This window comes from Purpureocillium takamizusanense, chromosome 11, assembly GCF_022605165.1.
Source record: "Purpureocillium takamizusanense chromosome 11, complete sequence".
Taxonomy (NCBI): Eukaryota; Fungi; Ascomycota; class Sordariomycetes; order Hypocreales; family Ophiocordycipitaceae; genus Purpureocillium; species Purpureocillium takamizusanense.
In genome coordinates this window covers 148,202-175,782 of record NC_063078.1, presented here as the reverse complement: position 1 = coordinate 175,782, position 27,581 = coordinate 148,202, and the positions used below count along the sequence as shown (strand labels likewise).

The 27,581-nt window shown below is 60.9% G+C and overlaps 3 protein-coding genes across 4 annotated transcripts; all 3 read left to right on the top strand.

The window, feature by feature from the left end:
* The first annotated feature begins 1,169 nt into the window (after positions 1-1,169).
* Positions 1,170-5,528, top strand: GIN4 (Non-specific serine/threonine protein kinase). Of its 2 annotated transcripts, none has more exons than XM_047991665.1 (4): positions 1,170-1,922; positions 1,980-2,702; positions 2,756-4,458; positions 4,519-5,528. In XM_047991665.1, the coding sequence occupies exons 1-4, from the start codon at positions 1,270-1,272 to the stop codon at positions 4,848-4,850; spliced, it is 3,411 nt and encodes a 1,136-aa protein (XP_047847677.1). In that variant the 5' UTR covers positions 1,170-1,269; the 3' UTR covers positions 4,851-5,528. The 2 variants fall into 2 exon arrangements, with proteins under 2 accessions (XP_047847677.1, XP_047847676.1); XM_047991664.1 differs by having other exon boundaries at positions 2,756-4,806; positions 4,863-5,528.
* Positions 5,529-5,781: 253 nt separating this feature from the next.
* On the top strand, positions 5,782-7,848 carry FUM1 (Fumarate hydratase). The gene is made up of 3 exons (XM_047991663.1): positions 5,782-6,418; positions 6,490-7,513; positions 7,597-7,848. The coding sequence occupies exons 1-3, from the start codon at positions 5,968-5,970 to the stop codon at positions 7,784-7,786; spliced, it is 1,665 nt and encodes a 554-aa protein (XP_047847675.1). The 5' UTR covers positions 5,782-5,967; the 3' UTR covers positions 7,787-7,848.
* A 2,376-nt stretch (positions 7,849-10,224) lies between these two features.
* On the top strand, positions 10,225-13,130 carry ACU9 (Malate synthase). Its single transcript, XM_047991662.1, has 5 exons — positions 10,225-10,348; positions 10,432-11,032; positions 11,344-12,322; positions 12,408-12,638; positions 12,714-13,130. The coding sequence occupies exons 2-5, from the start codon at positions 10,672-10,674 to the stop codon at positions 12,769-12,771; spliced, it is 1,629 nt and encodes a 542-aa protein (XP_047847674.1). The 5' UTR covers positions 10,225-10,348; positions 10,432-10,671; the 3' UTR covers positions 12,772-13,130.
* Positions 13,131-27,581: the final 14,451 nt, after the last annotated feature.

The window sequence follows — 27,581 nt, the reverse complement described above, 5'->3', positions numbered from 1 at the left end:
AGCGAGACGCCGCGAGGCCGTGGCGAGCTCTGAAGCGCGTGATCAGGACTCTGCACAATAGACCACGCGGGCTCACTCGCTCTGCATCGGGGGCTGGGTGCGGCCGCGGGCGTTGCGGCGCGCCGCGTGATGCACCCTCGAGACAAAGACACGAGCTCTGGCATAGTAGTGCCGAGCGACCGCTGCCCATCGGCCCGGATCATCGCGGACTGGCATTGTTTCATTTGACACGGGTAGCGGGCAGCGAGGCTGGGGCCCCTTCAATCTGCGCGGCCGTCGGTGTGGCTGCTGCGCGGCTGGAATGCGTCGTGATGGAACAATCTCGCATCACTTCCACTTCGCGCGACGCCCCGCCACGGGCGGCACCGCGGCTGGCATTGAGGTAGCGTGCCTTGCTCCGGGGTTGCATGTCCGACACGGCCGGGCAGGCTGGGCGGCAGGCTGGGCCAGTGCAAGCTGAGGTGAATACCACGCAAGGTATGGGAGGCAGTAGTAGAGCACTTAGAGGCACTACTACGTAGATGTAGATGTGCTGCCAATTCGTCCCGTGTGAGGGCGCGCCTCCTCACTCACTCGCCTCGGCGGTTCTAGCGCCCGAGGCACACCAGACCCGCAGTGCCCAGTGCCCGGATGCCAGCGATCGGTCACTGCGTGTCCCAGGCAGTTCCAGTGAGGTGCGCGACCCGGCCTCCCTTGCGACCTCAACCCAACCACTGAGGTGCGCTGGCAGCCCCCAGCCCGCCAGCGCCAGCTCTCTTGCAGTGCCCTGTACCTCGCCTACACGCGCCACCTACCTTGGACACAGCGCCGAGCACCACCAAGTCATTGCATTCCTTCCCGGGCAGGACGAGACGTGCAGTCGTTCGTTCCTCCCGTCCTCCTTCTTCTCCCGTCCCCCAACTCGACCGCGTCCCCTCTCGCTCGTTCCCCCCCCGCACGTCTCGTCTGCTTCCAACCTCGTCCGTGTAGCCGCGCGAGTGGTGTCTGTCTCTCTTGTCTGCCTCTATCGCCATCATCTCATCGGGGTTCCTCTCTTGTTTCCTTCTTGCATTCGTCTCATCTCGTCTCGACTATCGCGACATTTGTTGTTGTTGTTTCCACCAGTACTGCCTTCGCTCCCCCGTTTGGACGCTACATTTACTCATTATCCGCCGTTGCAGCTTCGTCTCGTGTTCTACCTGCGCCGCGTCATTGCCGTCTCTTGCCTGCAGGCCGCTTCTCCCGAATAGTATGTGCCCTCGTCGCCGGTAAGGGTCGCCAAGCTACACCATGGCCGAGGTTGGAGGCGCCAAAGTCCGCTCGCCGCTGGCCGAGACGACGAACCGCATCAACTCCCCGTTCCCGCTCCTGGAGCCGCAGCCTCGAGGAAAACCGCGTCCCGATCACGCCGAGGCACGCCCAGCTCACGCTCAAGCTCACGTGCAGACCCAGGCACAAGCTCGTCGTACCGTGCCCAACCCCATGGCTGAGAACTCCCGGCCGTCAACTTCACATGGCGCCACCAACGCTCACGCGCCTGCAGTCCTGAGCCCGCCCAAACAGGCTGACGAGGACAAGCGCTTCTCCCAAGCTTCATACGCGTCGTCGTCGAGCAGTCGCAGCAAGAGGAGCTACAAGACGCACGTCGGTCCGTGGCAGCTTGGAAGAACGCTGGGCAAGGGCTCATCGGCTCGCGTCCGCCTGTGTCGCCACAATGTCACCAAACAGCTCGCCGCCGTCAAGATCGTCAACAGGCGGATGGCGTATCTCGTCCAAGATAGCAGCTTGGCCGCTCTGAGCAAGTGGGACAGCAGTCTCCCAGAGCAGATCAACGGCGAGATGCGCGTCCCCATGGCCATCGAGCGCGAGGTGGCCATCCTCAAGCTTATCGAGCATCCAAACATTATGAGACTGTACGACATTTGGGAAAATCGCTCCGAAATGTGAGTTGCTGCTTGTCGTTGCTGGCTTTTACGGCGCTGTATCTTACCGCGAGACAGATACCTGATCCTCGAGTACATTGACCGTGGCGATCTCTTCACCTTTATCAACACCTACGGGCGCCTCTCGGAAGATACGTCCGTTTTCTTTTTCCGCCAAATGATCAGCGCCATCGCCTACTGCCACTCATTCAACGTCTGCCACCGGGACCTCAAGCCCGAAAACATTCTAATCACGGGCGACCTTCAGATCAAGATTGCCGACTTCGGCATGGCGGCACTTCACCAGACAGACACCCATCATCTTGCGACGGCATGCGGCAGCCCTCACTACGCCGCCCCGGAGCTCCTTAAGAACAGACAATATCGTGGAGACCGCGCTGACATCTGGAGCCTGGGTGTCATCCTATACGCAATGCTCTCTGCCACGCTCCCCTTTGACGATCCCGACCTGCGCGTCATGATGGCCAAGACCAAGAAGGGCCACTACCAGATGCCGAGATGCGTCAGCCCCGAAGCCGCCGATCTTATCCGACGCATGCTTCAAGTCAACCCTGACCGCCGAATCACCCTCAAGGAGATCTGGCGCCACCCCCTCGTTCAAAAGTATAATTCTCTCGACTCCTTTGGGGACATCACGGGCCAGCTGCCAGATACGCGAAAAGGCTTCCAATATACTCCTGTTCAGCGTAGTGAGATCGACCCGCAGCTTCTCAGGCAGTTGCGTTCCATGTGGCACATGTTCAGCGAGCAGGACCTTGTGCTTAAACTCTCCTGTGACGAGTAAGTTGTACCACGGAATTTCGATGCTTGCGATGATGCTAACGCCAAGGTAGACCCAATGACCAGAAGGCCTTTTACTGGCTGCTTTACAACTATCGGGATAAGCAGCTAGAGGACTTCAAACCCGAGCTGGCACACTCTATGAGCGATTACCACCATCTCAAGCCGACCATATGGAAGAAGAAGGTGTCGACGTGCGAGTTTGCGCAGCCTCGCGGCAAAGGCCACGGTCGATCCGTCTCCCGCTTCACCGTCATCTCCAACGCCGCCGAGACCGAGTCCGGAACCGAAAAGAGCTACGACCCGTACAGAGGCAGCCGTATGCTACAAGGATGCGAGCCGGAGGCCAGCCACGCCAAGATTGTCATTCACAGGGATGCCGAGACGGTCAGCGTCAGGAGCACAACGAGAGCTCGAAGCGGTTCCACCACCGCTCGACGAGCGCGCGCCAACTCTGCCAGGGCGGCGTCCATCATGGCTAAACAGCCGTCGCGAGGCTCACTGCTGTCCTTGCGCAGCAACAGACAGGGGACGCCCCACGTGGCGATTCCTGCTTTGCGGCACAAGCGGGGAGTCGACTTTTCGCATATTAGGAGGCGGTCGACCTCTGCTGGTTATGCAAAGCGGCAACCTACTCGTCTGCGCACGACGGCGTCGGTGGCCGGAGACGGATCAATGTACCAGAAGGAGGCTGCGCGGTCTCCCTCTCCAGAGCTCCGCCGACAAGCCGATGGCACGCATCCCAAAGCCAAGGGCGCTCCGAAGAATGGCGCCTCCATGATCTTTAACGAAGAACTTCGCCACTTCAGCAACAGCTGTGCTAAGGATTGCGATGAGGCTTTCAAGGGCACGCTGGCTGAGGCCGAATCGGCTGGCGGCTCATGGACCGACGCGGAGAAGAAAGGCCGCGGCTCAACCCCCTTCTCCATAACCGTGGACAGCCCGACGGTCACCACCCCTGCTACGGACAGATCGAGCGCTGCCTCGTGGCAAAGCCGGCCGCTGCCCCCGCTGCCCCCCGAGGAGCCCTCGAAGCAGTTTCTCACCCCGAGCCTGCGTGACGTCGAGTCCGAGCTTGACTTTGGCGGTGAGGAGAACAACGACGCGGCGACTGTGTCGCACGATGGCCCTCACCTGGCCGTTCCGGTCATGCTGTCGAAGCACGCTGACCGCCGGGTTGTTTCGGCCCCCGCGCATAACCACCAGCCAAGCCGGAAGCTGACGACTCTTCCGTCTATTCACGAAAACACGACGTCCGCCGTGGACAGTGACGGGACGAGAGTCGTCTCAGCTCCTCCGCATGGCAGTGGCAAGAGGTCCGACGATATGGACAGGAGCCTCGAGTATCTCAGCAAGGTGGAGAACACTATCCGAGTCGTTCACTCTCCTGGATCGACGAGTCCCGTCAAGATGCCCGAGCCGCTGAACGTGCAAAAGAAGTCGGCGACGGAGGACTTTGGACACAAATTGCATCGGCGTCTCGCATACAATGCGGAAAAGTACGATGACGATGCGGTCGAGCGTCCGGCAGCCGACACGGGCGCCGATACGAAGAAGAAGAAGACGTCGTGGTTCAGACGGGTGTCCAAGGCGGAGTCGGCATCGGCCGCTAGCGAACCCAAGACGGCTCGGACCTCCATTGCGTCGAAGCAATCGTCGGATGCGGATGGACTCGCCCCCGCTGCGAAGAAGAAGGCCTTTACTTTTCCCTTTTGGAAGAGCAACAAGGAGAGAGAGACGGGTATGATTGTCGAAGGTGAGCGGGACAGGACCGAAGTCCCCCGACCTACGGACTGCAGACTGACTGCCGAGACAGGACCGGTCCGTGCTACCGAGGACAAGATGGCGGCGAGGCAGACTCGGCAGCAGGCACTGCGTGACTCCGGGTCGGGCAGTATACGGAACGTGGCGGTGAAACAGAACTGGCTGACGCGCCTGTTCCGCGTGAAGCCCGCCACGACCTACATCTGCATGACGCTTTCGCGCAAGCGGGCCCGCCAGGAAGTGGGCATCCTTTTGCGGGAGTGGCGACGTTATGGCATGAAGGGAGTCCAGGTGGACAAGCAGCGCAACATTGTCTTTGCACGGCTCGGGGCTAAGAACTGTAAGTGCACGACGACCTTTTTTGAGCCTGGGCACGTTTGCTGACCAGAGGCGCAGATTTGAACCTCAAGGAAGTGGAGTTTGCTGCCGAGGTCATGACGGTCATCGAGCACGGCAAGAAGCAGCCGCTGAGCATTGTGCGCTTCACGCAGGAGCGGGGTGCCGCGAGCAGCCTTCACAGAATCGTCGACACGATGCGCATCATGTTTGACAGCCGTCATCTGCTGGTTACGGACAAGGACAAGCAGAAGATGATGATCAAGACGCTCAACTCGTGAGCTGTGTTGATGCCCGGTATGAGTTTGTGTATGAAAATATTTGCTTGGAGATACAACCCACGGTGGAAGCCGGGCCAGAGAGAGTGGTGCGCACTCGCGGACATACGGCCGGATCGATAGCCAGGAGGCGGACTGCTTTGTTTCTTGGCGCAGGGGAGTAATTGGTGCGAGGAACGGATTGGTGTTTTCTCGATAGGCTGAGGGTGCTTGGTTGGATCATCCAGTTGCTAGTTGGGAAGGCTCGGCTCCTTGGGATCGAAAAGACATGTTCATAAGACATGGGTGGTGCGGTCCGGGTCTTTTGTTGATGTTGGGCGTCTAGATAGCTTGGGATGAGGCTGGGGGAGCTCGCACCTGCGACTACAAAGTAGTGGGAGTGGCTCGCTTCAACAGGACTTGACTGTATTGTTAGCTGTTCAGTCAAATGGGAAGCACGTCGTCATGTACTTGATGCTGCAGGGGGGCCACGAAAGCGCCTTCGAGTTTCAGCTTGCAACGGTGAGTGATGAGTTGCGTGGTGTACCAGCTGGGCACTCCGGAGTTTACCCCGTGAAATCCGTCGTTTTCCGATGCCATGGCCGGCAGAAGGGACGGGCAGCGGCGGAGACCCGAAAAATAACCGGGTCCAGGGACCCAGGTTGCCAGGCTATTTTGAGGTCCCAACGCGTTTCCGTTGAGGCGGGCGGGAATTGAGCAGCCGGTCGGAGAAGCCAGGGACGTGTGTGAGAGAAAAAAAAAAATAACACGGGTGAGAAGAAGACAGCCCGCTTGCGCTGCACCTTTTTTCTCTCCACGACAGCAAAAGACGCCAATTGGCCGCCCGCGAGCAGATCGCCAGACAGGCCCAACGACAGAGCGAGCACAGCGCACGGGAGCCAGCCAGGATGTTGCGAACAGTGATGGCGAGCAGCAGGGCGGCGGTGGGTGGTGGTGGTGGTGGTGCTGCGACGACAACGTGCATGCCGAGGGCGGCGGCGGCTAGCAGAGCTTCTGCTGCTTGGTCGTCATCGCGGGCGCCGGCCACATGCCGCCGGACCCCGCAGCGCCTCCTCCTCGGTCTGTCGTCCTCATCCTCCGCATCCCCATTCAGCATCGTCACCGGCAGGGGCTTCCACAGCACAGCACGCATCATGGCGTCCGCGACGACACGAACCGAGAGCGATGCCTTTGGCGAGATCCAGGTCCCCGGCGACAAGTACTGGGGCGCCCAGACGGAGCGCTCGCTCGAGAACTTTCGCATCAACCAGCCGCAGGACCGCATGCCGCCGCCCATTGTCAAGGCGTTTGGCATCCTCAAGGGCGCGGCCGCGACGGTCAACATGCGCTACGGCCTCGGTGCGTGACCTTGCCTTTGCTTTGTTTTGCTTTGTTGGCGCCGGGTTCCCACGACTGACTTGACCATGCAGACCCCAAGATCGGCCAGGCCATCCAGCAGGCCGCCAAGGAGGTGGCCGACGGCAAGCTGCTCGACCACTTCCCCCTCGTCGTGTGGCAGACGGGGTCGGGCACGCAGTCCAACATGAACGCCAACGAGGTCATCTCCAACCGGGCCATCGAGATCCTCGGCGGCCAGATGGGCAGCAAGAAGCCCGTCCACCCCAACGACCACGTCAACCGCAGCGCCTCGTCCAACGACACCTTCCCCACCGTCATGCACATCGCCGCCGTGCTCGAGCTCGAGGGCGACCTGCTGCCCGCGCTGCGCTCCCTGCGCGCCGCCCTGCAGGCCAAGGTGGACGACTTCGAGGCCAAGAACATCATCAAGATTGGCCGCACCCACCTGCAGGACGCCACGCCCCTGACGCTGGCGCAGGAGTTCTCGGGCTACGTCGCCCAGCTCGACTTTGGCATCAAGCGCGTCGAGTCGTCGCTGCCGGACCTGCGGCTGCTGGCCCAGGGCGGCACCGCCGTCGGCACCGGCATCAACACCTTTGAGGGCTTCGCCGAGGCCATCGCCGAGGAGGTGACGCGCATGACGGGCACCGAGTTCAAGACGGCCCCCAACAAGTTCGAGGCGCTGGCGGCGCACGACGCCGTGGTGCAGGCGCACGGCAGCCTCAACACGCTGGCCACGTCGCTGACCAAGATCGCCCAGGATGTCCGCTACCTGGGCAGCGGGCCCCGGTGCGGCCTGGGCGAGCTGATCCTGCCCGAGAACGAGCCGGGCAGCAGCATCATGCCGGGCAAGGTGAACCCGACGCAGTGCGAGGCCCTGACCATGGTGTGCGCCCAGGTCATGGGCAACAACGTGGCGACGACGATTGGCGGCATGAACGGCCAGTTCGAGCTCAACGTGTACAAGCCCCTCGTGATCCGCAACCTGCTGCACAGCTCGCGCCTCTTGGCCGACGGCATGCGGTCCTTTGAGAAGAACCTGGTGGCCGGGCTGCAGGCCAACGAGGAGAAGATTGCCAGCATCATGAAGGAGTCGTATGTTTTCCTCCTCTCTTGCCAACCTCGCCCCTTTCACCCCCGGTTTGACGTGACGCTGACACAACGGGCCATGTAAACAGACTCATGCTCGTCACCTGCCTCAACCCCAAGATCGGCTACGACATGGCCAGCAAGGTGGCCAAGAACGCACACAAGAAGGGCCTGACGCTCAAGCAGAGCGCGCTGGAGATGCAGGCGCTGACCGAGGACGAGTTTGACACGCTGGTCAAGCCGGAGCTCATGGTCGGCCCCAGCCAGTTCAAGCAGTGAGCGGGTAGCATGCGTGCGTGAGCCGGCGGTAGCCACCACGCGGCCGTTCCCCGTAGTCCCCCCCCCTCCCCCCGGGTCGTCTGCATGGACGGGCAGGACTAGCAGGTGCGGCAAGGAGCGTTGAAAAGGATCAGAATGCGACGCGGGGATGCAGGACTTTTTGAGAGGCGCGGCGAGGCGGGCTCAGTCGGATCGAGCCGCCAAGCGGAAGATGGACAGACACACCCACGCTGGTCCGGGTTGAGGGGGATGTCTCGCCGTGGTGTACCACATACTAGATTTGTTTTTTTGAACCTACGGCAGAGCAGCATTTACCGGAGCCAGACAAAATAAAAGACAGCGCGCATTGTAGGAGTCAGCACTCAGAGGCAGGCGAGGCGTGCACTCTTTAGCTAGCGGGCGGCTGTCGGCAGACGCAGGACGTCTGTCGAGGAGTCGGTTGCAAAGGTAGGTAGCTTATGATCAAGCTACCGCGGGCAGTCGGTCGGCTGCGACCCTCCCTTATGCCGCCCGCCCTGTCACGTTCAAGCACATACACGGCTCGAGCCGGCCGTCTTTCTCGCGGTCACGTCTATTACGTAGCTAGATACTTGGTATTATGTACTTGCACTACCAGACACTGATACTAACTCAGTTACTACCTGGTTCATGGTGTGCTGTGACGCCTCTCATCCTACCCACCGCCCTTGCACACGCAGTGTCTTTTACGTCGAGCGTCTCGACCGACCGACGGGCTGATCAAGGGCTGGAGTTGTTGGACAAAGCTTGTCTGTCTCTCCGTCTGTGGCACCGTAGAGCGGACGGTCAGTGAGGTTGTGGCGGTTATGGTGGTGGTGACGGAAGCCCGAAAGGCCCGGGAGTTTCCGGTCGGGAACCGGAGAAGGGGAGCCGCGGTCTTGGGTGGAGCTTTGGACGGACGGACCCCGGATGGAGTGGAGACGCCTCTTGTGAGCCAGTGGAAGAAGGGGAGGAGGAGCAGCAGCAGCAGCGTCAGTACGTACCTCGATGGTGGGGCGCCAGCAGCCTCGGCTGTTCGGTCGTGGGGAAGGAAGGCATGGAGCTTGTCTGGATGCATGGCATGGGGGAAGAGATGCTTCATTCCTGTGACACTGTTTGCGTTTGTTGCCTCATCGGCGCTGAAAGGGGGAGGAGAGGGAGAGACAGGGGAGACTGAAGAATAGTAGGAGGATTGCTGGCACCACCCCCGTTGTCTCTTTCCTTTGAAGGGCAGTGGATGGGATGTGGACATGGCCAGCAGCGGCTTCCCCATGGGTTCACGATGCTACTACTACTACTACCACTACTACTATTACTACCAGACACAATCAATAAGACCAAAAAGGGCTGTTGGGGGCTCGGGGTGTGTCGCTGACCGCGGCGGCAGCAGCAGCGATGGGACGCGAGGGCGAGGTCGGTGGCGGAGACGGCGAGCGCCCCTCGGTAGCGGCCGCTCCGTGCAGCGAAACGGCCGGTGGCGGGCGCTGGCTGCCGACGCTGTCTCCCAGGGCCCATTTCGCGGGTGCCCGTTGACTTTGGGTGCTGTTGCTACTGGGTGCTTACAGCCCGTCGTGCCACTGACAGCGGTCCCTGCAGGGGGGCTGCGCAGCGCTGAAAGCTCCCATCCCAGTCTCCCACTGCACCCCAGTGCCTTCCGTTCTTTACAGCGCGTTGCAAGTCAATCTCACCAGCGGTCATTACCTACCTAGTAGTACTAGGTCAGTGCCAGAGTGCTACCCCGCAGCCTCCGATGACCGCCCTCCCCCGTCCCCTTCGTCCCCGCCAAATCCCCACCTCGCTCACCAATTCGTTTCGCCCATCCGTGTGCCGGGCAGACGGGCGGCGGCTTGCTGGTGGTGCGCACATGCTTTGGGAGAGAGGGGGCCGGGCTGCCTGCGCCGGCGCTCCAGCCATCAACCCAGCTGGGCGTCGTGCGTGTGTGCAAGTAGTCAAGGTACATACTCATCCGTACACCCGAGCAAGGCCGATGGGTGCCGAAGAACGGACGGGGTGGGACCCGGGGCCTGGCGATGATTGTCCATGGGCGATGGCGATGGCAACGGCTGGTGAAATAGAGGGCTGTTTGCGCTGCGAGTATTTACGCGGAAAGGGGCCATTTCGGTGCTTGTGCTGTATTATGCTGTTCTGCCTTGAGTGCCTGGGCGGTCGTGCAGCAAAGGCACACGGGGTGATATGAAACGAATGCCGATACATGGAGGCACTGGGAAACCGCCGAGGGGCCGCGTGCCGCGCTGAAAGAGCTTCCGCTTAGCCCGGGTCGTTACAGTGGCGGAGGTGGAGGAGATGGTGGTGCTGGTGGTGCTGCTGGAGCCCGCAGCTGGCGCACTGGCAGTGACGCTTCTGACGTAGTGGCGCCCGTTTATCTATGCCGGGCTTCTCCCCCTCGCTCGTCCCGAGAAAGTTCACGTTGGACTCCTCCTCTTCCTCATCACCATCATCATCCTCGATCGTCGCCATTCCCATCCTTTAAATACCCTCTTCCTCAAATCATCCGTTCCCGTGATACCATCCGTGCCCGATTGTCGCTCTCGGGAATAGAAGCCGGTACGTCTCTGCAGCCGTCACCTTGTATATACACGGCTCAGCAGCTGCCCGGCTCGGATATGCCAACTGACACGTGAAAGCAGAAGCGCTCCACGACACACCACAAACCATCAGGGCTCGAACGAGGCTCCTTTTTCGTCCGAGCTTCGTCTTTTCACTCTTACATCCCTCTCCTCCATCTCCAACAATTTTTTCCGCCAGTTGGTTTTGAGGGTCCCCGAAATCGTGTACTCGTGCCGGCCCACAACCTCGGCATCGCGCACCAGACAAACGCCAACCCACCATCGCCACCCATCACCAGCTTCATCTCCTCCCCCGCCAGAATGGCCACCACAGACTCCATCCTCCAGGGCGTCACCGTCCTCGGCAAGGTCGACGAGGCGCACCGCAAGATCCTGACCCCGCAGGCCCTCGCCTTCCTCGCCCTGCTGCACCGCTCCTTCAACGCCACCCGCAAGAACCTGCTCGAGCGCCGCAAGCTGCGCCAGGCCGAGCTCGACCGCGGCGTCCTCCCCGACTTCCTCCCCGAGACGCGCCATGTCCGCGAGAACCCCACCTGGAGGGGCGCCGTCCCCGCCCCGGGCCTGGTCGACCGCCGCGTCGAGATCACGGGCCCGACCGACCGCAAGATGGTGGTCAACGCGCTCAACTCGGATGTCTTTACCTACATGGCCGACTTTGAGGGTGAGCCGTTTTCTATTTTTTGTTTTAACCCCTTTGGTGGTTTGCGAGTGGGGAGTGTGCGTGTGGAAAAAGCCCGATGAGCGTTGTTGTCGTGGCTGTCATCAAGATGAGACTCTCACTCACTCGCTCACTGTCTCGAGGGTGATGATGTGATGATGCCTCACCACCACACTCACCGCACTTCACCACACACATGCACGCACACACCCAGTCTACATTCACCACCACAACAACTCACCAAACCAATCATGCCCCCCGCACTCCCCCTCCACACACGTTGATCACACCTGCTAACCCCCCGCCGCCCCAAGACTCCTCCGCCCCCACCTGGGAGAACATGATCAACGGCCAGGTCAACCTCTACGACGCCAACCGCCGCCAGGTCGACTTCAAGCAGGGCCAAAAGGAGTACAAGCTGCGCACCGACCAGCGCCTGCCGACGCTCATCGTCCGCCCCCGCGGCTGGCACCTCGAGGAGAAGCACCTCATCGTCGACGGCGAGCCCATCTCGGGCAGCCTCTTCGACTTTGGCCTCTACTTCTTCCACAACGCCTTCGAGACGCAGCGCCGCGGCTTCGGCCCCTACTTTTACCTGCCCAAGATGGAGAGCCACCTCGAGGCCCGCCTGTGGAACGAGGCCTTCAACCTCGCCCAGGACTACATCGGCATGCCGCGCGGCACCATCCGCGGCACCGTCCTCATCGAGACCATCCTCGCCGCCTTTGAGATGGACGAGATCATCTACGAGCTGCGCGACCACTCGTCGGGCCTCAACTGCGGCCGCTGGGACTACATCTTCAGCACCATCAAGAAGTTCCGCAACAACCCCAACTTTGTCCTGCCCGACCGCTCCTGCGTCACCATGACGGTCCCCTTCATGGACGCCTACGTCAAGCTGCTCATCCAGACCTGCCACAAGCGCGGCGTCCACGCCATGGGCGGAATGGCCGCGCAGATCCCCATCAAGGACGACAAGCAGGCCAACGACAAGGCCATGGACAACGTCCGCGCCGACAAGCTCCGCGAGGTCCGCGCCGGCCACGACGGCACCTGGGTCGCCCACCCCGCCCTCGCCTCCATCGCCCTCGACGTCTTCAACAAGCACATGCCCACCCCCAACCAGCACTTTGTCCGCCGCGAGGACGTCAAGATTGGCCAAAACGACCTGCTCAACATGAACGTCCCCGGCAGCATCACCGAGGAGGGCATCCGCAAGAACCTCAACATTGGCCTCGGCTACATGGAGGCCTGGATCCGCGGCGTCGGCTGCGTCCCCATCAACTTTCTCATGTGCGTCTTTCTCCCCCATGTCTCTCTCTTGCTCTCAAATCCATCCAGTCTGTATCCGCCCCCCCCCGGCTAATCAACCACACAGGGAGGACGCCGCCACCGCAGAGGTCTCCCGCAGCCAGCTCTGGCAGTGGGTCAAGCACGGCGTCTACACCGCCGAGGGCAAGCGCGTCGACAAGGCCTACGCCCTCAAGCTCCTCAAGGAGTCGGCCGACGCCCTGTCCGCCAAGGCCGGCAAGGGCAACAAGTACCACCTCGCCGCCCAGTACTTTGCCGGCCAGGTCACCGGCGAGGACTACGCCGACTTTTTGACGACGTGAGTAGTCCCGTTTCCCCTCACGGCAAGATCACGCCCGTTATACTGACACGTGCACCTCCCCCCCTTCGACAGCCTCCTGTACGACGAAATTACTGCCCCTGGCTCCCCCAGCCCGGCGTCCAAGCTGTAGGCGCGGAGACTCGTGCTCGATAGGCGCAAGAGAGTTGTAGTCGCGGAGGAACAAAGGCAAGCATGAGGCCGCTCGTTGCGTGTTTCTGCCCGTGTCATGGTTTCGGCAAATCCTGGTGTATTTGTGTCAGCTTTTTGTCCCCCTCCCCCATCACTCCGATCGGAGAATAACAACGCAACACTTGGTTCATTAACAAAAGGGGGGGCGTAGGCCGAGCCCGCCGGGCTGGGTCTGTGGATGTGTGTGAGAGACAAGAGGGAGAATGCGTGTGTATGGTTTTTCTGTAGATATGCAGTGCAGACGACGGGTTGCAGGGTATGCCATGCCACCCAATCGCGTTCCTTGTAACAAGACTCAAACAGTACCGCTGCAGTCCACGTATGTCACCTGATGGTGTATCGCGAGCCTTTTGACTACACGTCGTCTTTGCCATCATAGTCGGGGTAGCCAAGGGGCTTCTCCATATGTCCGGACCATTCCGCGGCTACGAATAGATGGAAATGTATGTAGTGAGATGGGAAAAGGCCCAGGCCCTGTTGTCCTATATGTCAGTGGATCAGGAGGCCATCGGGGTATCTCGACACGCTTCAGACCCCCCCCCCCCCCCCTTCCTACCCAGCCAGGCCCCGATACGACCTCGTTAAATCACCGCCGCGTACCGGCTTTCCCTTCGCGATTCTCACCAAAGTCAACACTCTACGCTCAAATACCCTATATAACCTTTCCACAACGCAACCACATCCTCCATGACGCGGCTCTCCCTCGTCTCCCTGCTGCCCCCGGCTGCCGGAGCCCAAGGCTGCGCGCGCGCGGCGACATGAATCGACCGACCTCTGCCCACGGGTCCGCCAAGCACGCCCAACGAGAGATAAAGGGCGAGGGCGTGACGACGACGACGCTTTGTTGGTGCAAGAGGGGGCCGACGTCGAGGCCGGCCCCCCGCGCGGCACAGGTACCAGAACAGAACTCAGAAAGGAGCTCGTCTTTGGGCTCACATGAAGAAAATCGACCGGGGAGCCTCGCCCCCTTTTTTGGGAGCAGCGAGCGTGGCTCTACCTCGGCGGTGTGGTCGCCCTTGCCGTCTGAGAGTCGAGGAGGGATCGCAGCCAGACTGGCGAACGCCAGGTAACTCCGAATCGACCAGGTATCTGTCGGTACGACGGGAATGCGTACCTCGATCGCAGACGACGAGCGCTCTCTTCACACTTGTTCAGTCCTGCATCCGCAGAGCGATGGACTCCTCGTTTACCCCTTTCATCCTCACAGTGAGCTGGTGCGCCCCAGACCACACTGAACACCACCACTTCACTGGACATCACAAGTTGAAACATGGTCTGCCATGGTCTCTACCTACCGCCAAGGGAGCCGCCAGAGTTAAACGCGCTAGGATAGTAAGGGGGTTAGGCTGCCACCGTCTGGCCGTCCCGCTTCCCACCGCCTCTGGCATATAACACTGGCCCGACACAAAAGAGAAAGACTGCCTCTCCCATATCTAATCCGCGGGTATGCCTCAAGCGTAAGCTCCTAGGCTTCGAACTCAGATCCAGTGTCCGCATGGGCCCATGCTGCGACACTGTAACAACGACACGGGACAACCACTACTGACACGTTGTGTTGATATCTTGCGGTTCCGTGTTTGACGTGCTCTGTATGGCCAAATACCCTTGTCTCATATACCAGGCCCGCCATAGAGCATAGTGTCGTCAGTCGCGAGTGCAAGACGCTCGACACGAGCTTACAGCACAGTGTAGGACGAGAGCCCTCGCCTCGCGCCTCGCCAAGCTGGCCATCAATGTCTGGCCTCCAGCGACGACCATGTGCGACACAGGGACTTCGGGCTTCGGCCCCCCTCCCGGGCCACTCGGACCACAGTCAGGCACTCAACCCGCGGCTGGCCGGCACCCGGACTCATGCTCGCGAATGGGTGAGCGGAGTCGTTGCAGGTTTCGTGTGTACGCATGTGCGCTCGAGTCAGAGCTTTCACTCGCAAAGCCAGGCGCTCAACCGGAAGCCGTCCCGTCCAGGTACTGGAGGGGCTTCGGGCTTCGTGGCGCTCGGGCACAATGGTGGCTCGCGTGGTCTTGCCTCGCGGCCCCGGAAAAGCCCGTATTGGCATCTATCTGCCTTGAGACCGGGTCCCGTAGGCGGGCGCGCTGCTTTGACTTGGCCGTGTTCAACCCTTCCATAAGCTCAAGAACGCACGTTGACACAACCCCTTCTCTCCACGACCACCATTGTTGCCACTGGAACTGGCCGTAAAAAGACGCAGGCGCCACGATCGGTGACCCGGTAAACTGTCCATACGCCACGACCAGGTTGAAAGAGTGCCACCGGCTCAGGGCGCTCTGCCAAAATCAAAGAGGCTGGGTTGGGCTTATCCCACCAACGAGAGGCTGCCCATCCGCGTCCACATCATCGACTGTCAAGCTCTTCCCAGCAAGTGATTACCTGGCAAACGAGGAAGAATGGCGGAACGCTAGCCCCGAGCAAGACCGCTTCCCGCTGATTCAATGCTGCTGCGGCAGCGGGTGGGCGGCGGCGACGGCTGTCTCGGCGCCGCACTAAAGAACGCCTTCCCCAACGGCTGGACTCAAAGTGGCTGTCGCGTCCCATTGAACTGGCAGCGACAGGGTGTTTGTAAGGCGCCCAAGACCCTGCCACGAGGCAGCCCAAGCGCTTGTATGAAAAGTTCTGTCAGAGTCTTAGTGCGTCGCGGCATGGTCGGCCGTGGCGGCAATGCAAAAGCAACAGGTCGACGGGGGCCACGGTATTAGTGTCAGAGACTGCCGTTGAACAAAAAGCAAAGCAGCATGCGTCTGCCATGCGCAACCAGCACATATTTTGGCCATCCGAATTCAAACAAACAAGGGCCCCTCACACCGCAGTGCTGATGCCTTCATCCACCTTGAATAGCCCTGGACGTGTCGCCCCGTGCCGTCTAGGCGCGACTCCTGCCTGGGCCATGCGATGCTGATCCCTGCGTCTCTGGTGCGCGTGCGGCCATCACACCCATAAGTGACATGCTGCTCACGGGATATGAAGCAGTGAAGTCGAGTAAATCATGATATGAAGTTGAGGAGGACCTGCATGTATGAGTGCACAGGGTCGAAGTGAGCCGTTGCCCGTCAACCCTGGGCCGTCCCCTGGCCCGGGAGCCGAGGGCGCCGCAGCTCGAGAAGCCTACCAGCCGCCCGGGATCCGCGCGGACCCCAGATTGAAATGAAGGCGGGTGATGCAAGCCGATTTTGGTCCACCTTGGCTGTGGTCGGGCGGTCGCATAATGTGGATAGATCACTTGAGCTGGACATTAGCACAGACCATATGTATAGACTCACAGCATGTGAGTGACTGGTCTTGTTGGCGTATGCACACGTCCGTCTTGTTATGATGCAATAGTGCAGTACTTGAACGTCCCGCAGAGAAGCATGCCAACGGGTCGTAGTTACCACGAGGGCGTCATTTGCCTTCCTTTGGGCTAGGGAGAGAGCATGCATGTAAGACCCCTTTGACGCGGCCGGCTCTGAACAGTCCAGATGCTCTGCAGAATACTAGTACCCTATGTCTTTGGTGCTTGTATTTAGCCTTCCCGCTCGGGATGGAGACTTGCCGCCTCAGCACGGCACGGTAGCCGGTCGTGCCCGGAGTCTCCCAGACCTGCCCATGGTTGACGGCTGCATGTTGTGCGCTTCGTGTGGAGCTACCTATCACAGTGGCGACGAGAAGTGGTCAAGTGCGGTATCCTCCGCCGGCAGTAGGAGGGGATCGTCGTTCAGACTGCCGCCGTGTTTCGAGTGAGCGAATAGAGCGCCCGCAGCGCTCCGTCTCGCATGGCCGTCACATCAGCTCCAGTCCGCAGAGGGCAAGCATGGGCAACAGTGGAGTGTGAGCACAGCACTTACACACATGCCCTCGCCGCGGCTAATAAACCGTGTCTTTGAAGTTGGCACAAGACGCCCCTTGGACGTGCTCGGGTTCGCCTGGCTGCCGGCCCGTTGAAAGTGGGTCGTGTTGGGCAAACAACTTCGAAAGCCTCCAAGGCGCAAACCATCCCATGCCAGCGGCCAGACAGTACCATGCCATGCTCCGCTCCCCTCGTCAGCTCTGCCGCCCGCCATCCAGCTTTGGGCCCACGCCCACACCCCTCTTTTTACTACCTTGTACCGCACCAGGAGCCAAGACGCCACTCCACGTGCGCGGAGGGGCCATCCTCTGGTCCTCTCAGTGCCGTTTGGCGCAATTGAGCTGGCCCCGAGGTGCCGCTGGCTGCATTGTGCTAGGGGACGCCCTTGAATGACGGCGGTCTGGCTCCAGCCCTCCCCCTTCGCCCCAGGCTAGCCCGCTCTGGGGGCGTCTCTGCTGCACCTGGTGGTGTCCCATGAGGCGTGGACGTCGCGCGTCGCGCGTGTTGGCGTCGGTGTGTGTGTGTGTGTGTGTGTGACGGCGAGGAACGTCGGAGCGGGCGAATCAATTCTTGTGTCGTGCTTTGGGGAAAGACGCCCGTATTCACGCGGGACCTGTACCTCGTACATTCAACGAGAAGCCCGCCGACGGCAGCACTGATCCGGCAGGCTCGGCATCATGGGGTTCTGTGTTCAGTGACGGAGGGGGGCCCGCCAGACAGCTGACATGAGATGGCACGCAGGGTCTGTGGGGAGGCGAGCGATTCCGCTCTGGGGGGGTCGTCGCACAACATGCCGAATTTGCATGCTACTCCGTCTGGGCCAGAGCGAGTCAAGCGCGGGACGGCCGCACAAACAGTACGGAGGGAGCATAGACGGCAATTTGGACTTGTAGTCACGCGGTCGAGTAGCCGGTTCTGATCCTGTCGCAGCGGGTGTCGGTCGCTGCGCACAACGTCGATTAGGACGACCAAGCAAGGTACTGTAGCACTGGTCCCGAGAGGGCGGAATCGCCATCCACGGCCCAGCCCAATCAAATGCCCAAGATATTATCCATTTCTCGCTCAGATGGGCCACCGGGGATCGCTTGTGCAACACTGTCCCACCGTGGGGCCCAGTGGCTTGGCCTGGCAGGGATGGGGCATTGCGTGTCGTGCGCGAGGGGATGCATCGAGGGACCCGCCAGGTTCTCCATCTACTCATCTAATAAGGTTGGCGAGATCGTTCGCCGTGTTAGCCTCGGACGGTGCAGGCAGGACAGGACGCTTAATCGTCCCCAGCCGGGTGGACACGACACACCCCTTTGGGGGCTTCCCTTTCGGAGCTGCGGCTGGCGTGGTCGAGGGGACTGACTTGGCTCGAGCGCCGGGCGATCTGGGCTTTCCATCGCTTTCAACCGCGCCCGCAGGCGATTGCCCTAACGAAGGCGGTAAATGACACCTTGCCTTCTTCGGAATCGGGGCTGAATGTTGCATCGTTCAGCGTGTGTGTGATGCCATGCTAGCAGGCGTCCTGCAGCAGAAACGGGCCCAAGCTCATGCAGGCAGAGATTTGTTGGACCTGGGGCTGGGAGCCGCCGCGATCGAAAGCCGCGCGATGAGCAGCAGCAATGCGGTTGCTGCAGGGAGTCGGCATTCAATGTCCGTCAGCAGGTCATCTCGTCAAGGGCCAGGGGGCCAGGCGTGTCAGGAAGACGGTTGGGTGCAATGATGAGCAACACTGATGAGGGGGCTTGAGATGGTGCATGCCCAGACTTTTGCATCTTCAGCAGAGACAGCACGTGTTGGCGTTTTTGCGCCTTCAATGCAGGGCCTCCTATTGTCGTGTGCCGAGCGGTGCGAGCCCATAGGTCAGCAACCTGGAAGGCAGGTAGATTGCACGTAGGGCATAGATGGCAATGCACGTCGTGCCAGAGTCAAATCCCGATAGAGCCCGCTGCTCGTGCACTGACCGCCTCACAGGCCAGGCCCAGCCGTGGTCCGGGCTGCCCGTACAAGGTAAAGTGCTGCTGTCTCGACCCGGGGCCGGAGGCCGGGTCAATTTTTGGAAGCTGAGAAGGTGTGAACAGGATGGAACAGGCAGAGGAGCGAGGCCAGGCCGCCATCCAGCTACCATGGCCTGGGTCCGGGGAAGGAGCGCCGGAGGTGGCAGGAGTATACGAAGCACTGGACAGTATGGCATGTGCTGGGTGGTGTGCTATCGACGTCACGCACCTTCCTGAGAGTCAAGACTTGGCTCGTGGTTGCCGCCGCATGGAGTTGGATTGGCCGTGCTCCTGCCTTGACGCAGGCAAGTCTTTCCAGTCGCTCCTGCCCCCCATGACTGCACTGCAACATGCGTCAGGAGCGACCACTTGCGATATGCATGCAGTCGAAAAGCACCCATCGAATCGAACCTCCGAAGTACCTGGTTGGCAGTGCATTGGCGCCTGCCTCCCTGGCTCGAGAGGGGGCAGCTTCGGATCCGTCGCGGCGTTGGTCGCCAGTTTTTTTTACTTGGAACCTTGCTTGTCCGCACCTCCATCGATGCGCACGAGATCTGCCGCCTCGGGCTGGCAATCTGGCGTGCTCCTTCAAAACCAAGATCCTCACTGCTCCGACTCGGCTCCTGCTCGTCCTGTGTCTGACAGCCCCCGCTTCCTGGGCCCGGCAAGACCGTTTGGGGGGGGGGGGGGCGTTACACCACTGCAACTGAGATTGGCGGGGTTGCTGCAATACCCAACAACCCCCATCCCGGTCTGATGCGCGATGCAACGCTTGCGACGGGCTGGCCACGCCAGTGCAGTACATTCACACATGCCTCGTTCGTCAGGACCTTGATTCCCACCCAGACCCCGAATGCTACTGTGCACCGCGCACTTCGTCTGCCGATGCTGAGGCACGGAACGAACCAAAGGATCAGCGGCATCAGGCACGTCGAGCCGTGGCCTGAACCCAGCCCCTCCTTCGCATCGGGGCCGGTTGTGCGGCAGGCGCTGGCCTGTCTACCAGCAACATGCACGAAGTACAGTACATGCATCTCCTTCGCAGCCTTGCTCATCGAGAACAGGTGCCGCAGACGCCCACAGTCACTCTTCCTGTACGATGACGACCATTCGAAGCACACCAGACGTCTCTGACGCCCGGAGCGGGACCCCAGCGCGGCTCTCGCCCTGGATGGCTGGTGGCGATCGCCGTGGCTGCTTCCCAAGCCAACCCCAACATGCGGGTTCCCCAACGCCATTTCACTCCCTGCTTCAACCCTGGCCTCCACCTCCGCAGTGTGGCTTTGCGCCCCCCGAGTTCACTGTTGCATTTCCCTTTTGGCCAGGTCGAGGGAGGGGATGACACTGCAACAGATAGAATACGCAACCCTTCACGATAGGCCATGGCGAGCAGACACGGGTGGCCTCGCGACCTGCTCCCGAAGGTGCAGCACATCAAGATAGAAGGTGCTGCGAACAAACGCCAGCTGCTCCAGCGTCGCTTCTTGCGGCGCCGGTTCCTTTCCCCTTTGAAACCATACGTCTTCCTCACGAGGTTGTCGTCTCCGACCAGGGGCATCGATGTTGCTTCGACTCCGTCTGCTGCTACAATCCTTTGGAGCCCAATGTGCGGCAATGTATGGGGACTTGGGAACCAAGGCGAATCGCTGACTTGCCTTTGGCATCGGCATAAGGACGTTGTGCGACCTGACAGTCGAGGTAAGCTGGCCCGGCCGGGGCTTCAATATACTCGTCGTCTCTTCATCCGCGACTATTCCGAGCTCACGGCTGATGTCGGACGGTAGCGGTGTCGACCTGCAGGAGTGGCGTCAATCAAACCTCGTCAATGACATTCGCAACTAAGTGGACTTGGGAGACAATAGAAGGCGGTCTCTAGACCAGATGCTAAGGACCACCTTGGTCCGCAGTGTTGTTGGCTAGGCCGTCAGAAGTAGGGGACTCCCCACAAGCTGACTCGAGACACTGCCTGCGCTTGTCTCCAAACGCTCCCCCGGCTTGTCAACTCTGTTCCCCGCGCGACACAAGTAGCCCCCCTCCGCTCCAGGTTAGTCCCCATTTCGATTAGCTGCCAGCCGGCCACGGGTGAGGCTGGTGGCCGGCGGAGGCGTGCATTCTCGACAGCCGCAAAGCGGAAGATACCGCTGTGGTGCGAGCAGCCACCGTCGCATGGTCACGCTGCCAGCGCTTGTCGCCCGCACACCATCCCGCTGGATGCGGCGTAGCGCTCAACCGTAGCCCAGCCCGCCCATGAGGAGGCAGGCCAACACAAGCGCGGTGGCTGTTCCAAGACGACGAACCCTCTTGACTGTGGGGGACGCGCATGTCGGCAATCTACCACTCGTGGTGCAGCAAGGAGAACCAGGGTCTGGCTGGGCTTGGGGCTTTCGAGCTGCCCCTGCTGGGGGCAAGCCACTCGCCTTTGACACCACCGCCCTTCTCAACAAACATTGAGAGAGTCCCGGGCTCGAACGGGCAGCGGAAGCAGAGCGGCACAAGGTGCCGACATTGAGCAGCATCCGCTGCAGCTCGGCCGGTCTTGCCGCTCTGAGTGGGCTCGACGTTCTGAGTGGCAGTAGCCGCGTTTGCGCGGGAAAACGGCTCTTTGTCGAAGCATCCACGCACGAGCTGGACGAGTTAGCTATTTTTCACTTCCGGGCCCAGGGCCTCCATGAGACACACCCCCTTGCCACCTCCAAGCTCCAACCACAAGGGCTCCGCACCACCCTGCAGAGCGAGCACACCACACCCCAGACAACGGAGCGGAGCGCCATTGGCGTCTCTTTCGAAGCCCGTTGACCGGATGCATGTGCTACCATGGCGAGACAATTGCTTTTTGAGCCAATTCCTTGGAAGGCATTCTGCCTATCCTGGTCCGGGCCTGCTCGAAGCTGATTCGCAACCTTTGGCAAGTACCCGTCGCTTGTACTCGTCGCTCTGCTGGGCTGGGCCATGTGTGCACTGCAAGCCGGCCCGGCGAGGGTCGCCGTTGGTCCCTACTGCGTGCATTGGAGGGTTCGGGAGCATGCGGAGCCAGGCCTGCTCAACAACGAAACCCGAAATGCCTGAAGATGTCGAAGCTGCCTGGTTTGGCGAGCACTGCATGCTGCTGCCCTGCGCGGCCGTGCCTTATCCGGACGAGTATTTGGTGTTGCCCGAAGGCATGCCCGGAGGTCCACCGGAATCGGTCTCCACCCCTGAGACTTATCATGTTGGGACCAGCACGGCGGTGCCTGGGCTCAGTTACCGACCCTCAAGTCTGAGAAGTTGTCGCCCGCTATGGCTGCAGATTGACAAGTCACTTTGAACGTGCCGGTGTGGGTAAGAGGCCCTCTGTCGGGAGCCAGAGACACGAAACGCTGAGGACAGCCACAAGGCGATCCCTCCATTCACAAACGTGCGCTGGAGATGATCCCGCGTGGTCTCTGCATGGCACGACACCGAAGGCGCATCCAGACACGGCCCCTTGGCGGGAGCGGACATCTAGCGCGCGCCGCTGGCGACTGCGCTCATCCGAGGCACCGTCGCGTGAGGCAAGATCGCCGTTCGAGTCCGTCCTTGGGCTGCCTGACACGCTGGCGTCGTTGTGCGAGTGATCATCAGCGGCAAGCCCTGTGCGTCCCATGTGCATTGTACCCGATCCTGTGCGGAGTGCCATGCACAAGTGCCTCGAAGACAACGTTTCGACTTTCTCCGGGCCGTCTGATCCAAGCGGCAGTGGTCGGTACCCCTGCTCGCTTGTTTGCTGCCTCCAAGACATCGCTGTCTGGGTGGCAGAGTCGTTTACCACAGCACTCTCCATTCCTCTCCTTCGGCTCTCCCTAAACCATGCCTGTGCTTCGGACCGCGCACGCCAAACCTCCACTTAACGCAAGATCTTGACACCACTGCACCGTGCCCTGAACAAGTTTGTGCGCGATGCCAGCATGCCTGTGACGCGGCTTTCATAACGGGCCCGGGGGCACCAACCGCCAGAGACAGCGCTGGTGCCGGGGACGCGCTCTGTGCGCTGCAAACAGGGCATCCCCCTGGAGCCGATCATTTGACACTCGTCTCATTGGCAGAGATGAGCTCGCTAGCCGGATCGGTCCAGGGATATGGAAGCTATTGAGGAGGTGTGAGGGCAAATGTCCAGACAATATCAGCCATGGAGGACCGACAGCGAGAGCCGACCTCGCACCGGGCTTTCGCAGCGTCCTATCATCCTCGTCTCGAGCACGCCGCGCAACGTGAAGAAAGAATGCGGCCAAACATGGTCAGGGTTGAGGGGCCTCAAGGATGGCCAGGTCAACCCCACCCCCGGCCAGAGGACGTTCACATGCGGCTGAGGCTGGAAACGCCTCGCGCCAACGTCCCCAAGTGTTGGGTCGGCATGGCTGAGCTTATCCGTCGATGGCGGCGGCTGATGGCGCTGGGTCACCTTCTACCCAAAGACCGTCACCGGGACCCGGCCTGGCGTTCGGGGGGCGCCCAGGATCTGTCACTGACAGTGCGGCGGCGACCCGGCTGACGGGAGGCTTCGCTGGGCTGTTGATTTTCTGGGGTCCAAAGCCTTCCCAGGCTGTCGGCGCTGGGCGCTCGAACCGGGATTACGGTCCCGAGAACCGCTCAGCGGTCACACAAAGGGAGACAGTAGTAACGCTGAAAATCTACGAGTGGGCGGACCCGGGACAACATGATGTATCAGGCTCGCCCAGATCTGCGATCAACTGCACACCGACCAGGGGGAGTAGCAATACAGGCACCATTGCAGGGACAAAAATAATACTCGCCAGCCCACGCACATCACCGGCACCGGCACTCGAGCACAGCGGAAGTGCCAGTCGCTGGCCCGGGCTCCCTCTGGCGGGCGCGGATCCGGCCCTGGAAAAGACGCACATGGTGCGGCTGAGGAAACGAGAGGCCGTTGGCCGGCCGTCGTTGGGATCGGAACGCACGAAGCACTTCGCACATACGTATGTACGAGAGCACCCGTATAGGTCTCGAGGGCTCCTCCTGCACCTCATACAGGTGTCCCGCCAGCAGCCCCGGGATGTTGTCGGATAGTAAGGTCAACCGCTCAACGAGAAGCTCGCCTTAAGGCATGGAGCACTCGGGGTGGGCGGCCGCAGCGCAGCTGTGGACGCTACCAGGTAAATGATTATGGAAAGCCGAAATAGGCCATTCACCGAAGACCAATCTGACGGCGGCGAAGCACGAGCTTGTCCGGGATCAAGACAATCAGCATCAATCAGGTGTCTCTCTGGTCCGCTATTGACATAAGCCATGACCTGCAGCTTCGTGAGCTGACTCGGTGGCTTGTAATTCGGCAGCGAGGCGCGCTTCAATTTGGCGGTCTCTACTAATACCAGCTCCCAACAACCATGGACCATTTTTGATATGCGCCGGACTAGCCCTTTGCGGGTCTGAGACTCTCCGAATTGTCCACGCTGCACAGGCCCAGGCCGCACTGTGATATCGAGTCTGATGGTCGTGCCGCTGGAGAATAGGTAGGCATGTCAATGAGGCGTGAAGACGGGGGTCGGGACAGGCGCATATGAGACCGAGTCTGGCTGGCCTTGGGCGGTGCAACGAGCTGGTTGACGAATCCTGGCCGCATTCTCGCATTCTCGCATTTTCATAGCTGGCAGATTATTTTGCCGCCGCCCCTTGCAACAAAGACGGCAGGGACGACGAGCAAGATCCATGGGCCATCCATCTGGTGTATCGAGGACTTGCAGCAATTCAAACCGACTACGGCACATGCACGAACTAGCTAGCAATGCCTCGTCTGGCTCATCTTGGCACCCCTGGCACGGGGGCCCTGCGACCAAGTCGAGGAGCTTTACGAGGGCACCAGGGCCAACGAGAGATTCGTGCTTGCGCGGCAGGGCATGGCAAGCCTGCACAATGTGAGTTGAGGGAGGGGTGGGTGCGAAATGGTTGCGTCGTCGCTGCAAAGCAAAGGGAAGACATTTTTTTTTTGCGCGCGCGCAGCAACGCATTCCTCCCCACCGCCTACGCATCTCGAAATCTCAGCGGCGACACCAGCAATCGCGGGCTAGGGAGCGCAGAGCACGCGCCGCTCTCTGCCGCCTGTCAGTGAGAGCCCCTCGCCCATCGCTGATTCCAACCACCACCCCAGAACGGGCCCAGCAGAGGAAACGCACGCACGCAGCTCCACACACCCCGGGCTAAAAACGACATCCATCCACCCATCCACCCCCGTCCTTTAGTTGACGCCCCCCCTTTTTCCCAGGCAGCCCACACACACGCGCACACCCCTTGGCCCCGTCGAGACTCGAGAGGGTCACCGGTTTGTGGAGGGTGCCGCCGTCCGTGGTGCGTGCGTTCTTGCTTGTGTGCTTCTTCCGGGAGGAGGGGAGGGTAGGCTCCATGGCTCCGAGCCTAGAGAGGTGAGGATGGGGGGTGGAGGGCGAGAGAGGCAGAGATAGTGAGAGAGAGAGAGAGTGAGAGAGGGAGAGGAGCAGGAGACCGGCAGGCAGAGTGCAAAGACCAAAGGCTTGGCAACTCTGCAAAGAGCACGAGGGTCGATCAGGCGAACGCCCGCATCTCGAGGCATGCTGGCGGCGCTTCTCGTGCCTGCAGAGAGAGTGGCACGCCTTCTGACAAGCAGCAGAGGCAGTCCGATCCAGGCCCCCAGTCATGCCGTCCCATCCCCAGCACGAGGGCCTGGCGTCGGTCGTCCCAGCTCCTGGTTCCAGGCCAGGCAGGCCTGGAGCCAACAGACACACACCCACACCCCTGGCCCGGTCGAGTCGCCCCATCGCTGGGTCCCTCTTCAGCCCTTCCGAGCTAGCAGCTTGTTGAAGCTGCTAGTCCGGCCGGCGCAGGCTGTCATGGATGGGCGATGGATGTCGAGGCCCTCGAGCCGGACGGTACACTGTACTCGCAGACGGGGCCTGGAGCCGGCCGCGCACAGTGCACGAGTACCTCGCGAAGCAGGCGGGTGTGCGTTTGGCGAACAGAATGGCAGCAATGACGAGATGGCAGGCGAGCAAGAGCCCACACACGCACGCACCCAGCGAGCGAGGGAGCGCGATGCCGTCGCAAGCCCATGCCCTGCCTGCCTGCCTGCCTGCCTGCGCCTGCCAACCTGCCATGCCCCATCCAGGACGCTAAACTCAAAGGGCACGCTGCACCCCCCAGCAGCGGCAGCAAGTGCAGAGTAGAGCAGAGCTTGACCTTGACTTGCTGCCAAGTCGCGCGCAGGCTAGCCGTGGATTGTCGTGCCCCAGAGGGGACAGAGACCAGGACCCCGGGAGGGCCACGAAAAGTGGGAAGTGACGGGGACAAGATATATACATTGCGTCTTGCTGCTTGCCGGTCGACAGACATGTCGAGAGGCTTCACACGCACGCACACCTGCACCCATAACGCGCCCCGTGGCCCCCCCCCCCTTCCCCCCTCTCGTCGTCAGACAGCCGTCTTGGACACCGCGGGCGTCAGCAAGCCAGACGCGCGCAGAGGCGAGACACAGAGACAAGACGTCGGACGGCCAGAAGCTTACAACTCTGGCGCGGAGCACCCAACAACCTACAACTCCAGACGAAAGCAAACTTTAAGCGCCGTTTATCCTCTTGAGTCACGCATCGTACTGATTCATCTCGCCGACATCGCGACAATCCGGCGAACAGAGCAAGCAAGGCTCAAGGACGACGAGAATCGCCAGGCGGACTCGAGCAGACGGGACACCGTGCCAATTCAGCTTGGGCATCAGCTGCGCCAGATGTGAATGTGGACGCGCGGTGTTTAAACTTTGGACGACTCGAGACCTTCTCTACCTACGGCCAGCCCGACAAGAGGTACACTACTGTACCCTCCAACCCATCGGTAGCCCAGTGACGCGAGCCGTCGCCTGAGCTGTGTTTAGAGACAGAGTCGAGCCCGGTGACAGGACTGGGCCGGACCAGCGTTGAGAGGAAGCCCAAGAGCCTGTCTAGGCTGCGTTTTCCCCCCTCCTGCACGCACGCCCACGTACGTCCTTATACTTCTTTTGGATTTGGTTCATTGAACCCATTCCATCCTCTTCCTCCATTTCCGTCTGCTACCTCTTTTTGAACCCTTTTTCTCTTTCCTGGGTTCCGCGGCGTTTAGACCCGGGAGCGACACGACCGCGGCGGAATTTCTCCCAAAACGCCGTTCCCGGAAGAGGCATCGTCCGCAACCCATCTACTCCGGAGCAGCCACAACGCTCGGCAGACATACTGCAAGCCTCCATACCCAAAACCAGGACGCACAGCAACCTACCGCGAACGGCCTGGTCGATTTCTCCCCCACTCCCTTCTCTTCTTCTCTTAGACTTCAGACGTCAACCACTTAGTATTTTTTCTGAATAATTTCCCCCCTCTGCGTCGCGACCACCTTTCCGCGACTTCAACGCCAGACTTCCTGCACGACGGCGGGCGTCATCCCCCTTAGCGAACGTGTCTGCTCAGCTCGCCTGGAGCGCGGCATCAGTGCAGCACGAGCACGAAAGTGACAGAAAGAAACACCCAGGGCAAGGGTGCACCACGAACCGGGGCGAGCCGCCGTTATCAACCACTCAGCGACGCCTCAGATCCCAGAGGCGACCAGGACCGACCGACTGACCCCTTTCACGTCTGTCTGCACCTGCCTCCCCTCCACTCCCCCGGCCGGCTTCCTCGACCCCAAAAACAGCAGCTGTCCTCCAGCCAGTGCTACACAGCATCGAGCTAGCCCATCTCCTCTCCCGGCGCCGAACCTGCTCCCTGCCTCTCAAAGGGCCCAGTCTCGTCGACCCGACGACTCGGAGTGCAGGCCGTCACAAGTTTCCTCTTATTCCCCGTCGAAACGAGCCGCCGGACACACAAAGAACGCTCTCCGTCCGGCTAGCGACGCCCCTTCCCCCCCCCTTTCTAGGCAGCGACAAGAGTGGCATTTCCATCTACTCCTGTATAGATTCGGGC

What these genes read in the sequence shown, in the direction of transcription:
- FUM1 (XM_047991663.1), top strand. Translation starts at nt 5,968, where the DNA reads ATGTTGCGAACAGTGATGGCGAGCAGCAGGGCGGCGGTGGGTGGTGGT. An exon ending in CAACATGCGCTACGGCCTCG is followed by an intron (nt 6,419 to 6,489) that starts GTGCGTGACCTT and finishes TTGACCATGCAG; the next exon opens with ACCCCAAGATCGGCCAGGCC. An exon ending in GCCAGCATCATGAAGGAGTC is followed by an intron (nt 7,514 to 7,596) that starts GTATGTTTTCCT and finishes CCATGTAAACAG; the next exon opens with ACTCATGCTCGTCACCTGCC.
- GIN4 (XM_047991664.1), top strand. Translation starts at nt 1,270, where the DNA reads ATGGCCGAGGTTGGAGGCGCCAAAGTCCGCTCGCCGCTGGCCGAGACG. An exon ending in TGGGAAAATCGCTCCGAAAT is followed by an intron (nt 1,923 to 1,979) that starts GTGAGTTGCTGC and finishes ACCGCGAGACAG; the next exon opens with ATACCTGATCCTCGAGTACA. An exon ending in CTTAAACTCTCCTGTGACGA is followed by an intron (nt 2,703 to 2,755) that starts GTAAGTTGTACC and finishes ACGCCAAGGTAG; the next exon opens with ACCCAATGACCAGAAGGCCT.
- ACU9 (XM_047991662.1), top strand. Translation starts at nt 10,672, where the DNA reads ATGGCCACCACAGACTCCATCCTCCAGGGCGTCACCGTCCTCGGCAAG. An exon ending in CTACATGGCCGACTTTGAGG is followed by an intron (nt 11,033 to 11,343) that starts GTGAGCCGTTTT and finishes CGCCGCCCCAAG; the next exon opens with ACTCCTCCGCCCCCACCTGG. An exon ending in GTCCCCATCAACTTTCTCAT is followed by an intron (nt 12,323 to 12,407) that starts GTGCGTCTTTCT and finishes TCAACCACACAG; the next exon opens with GGAGGACGCCGCCACCGCAG.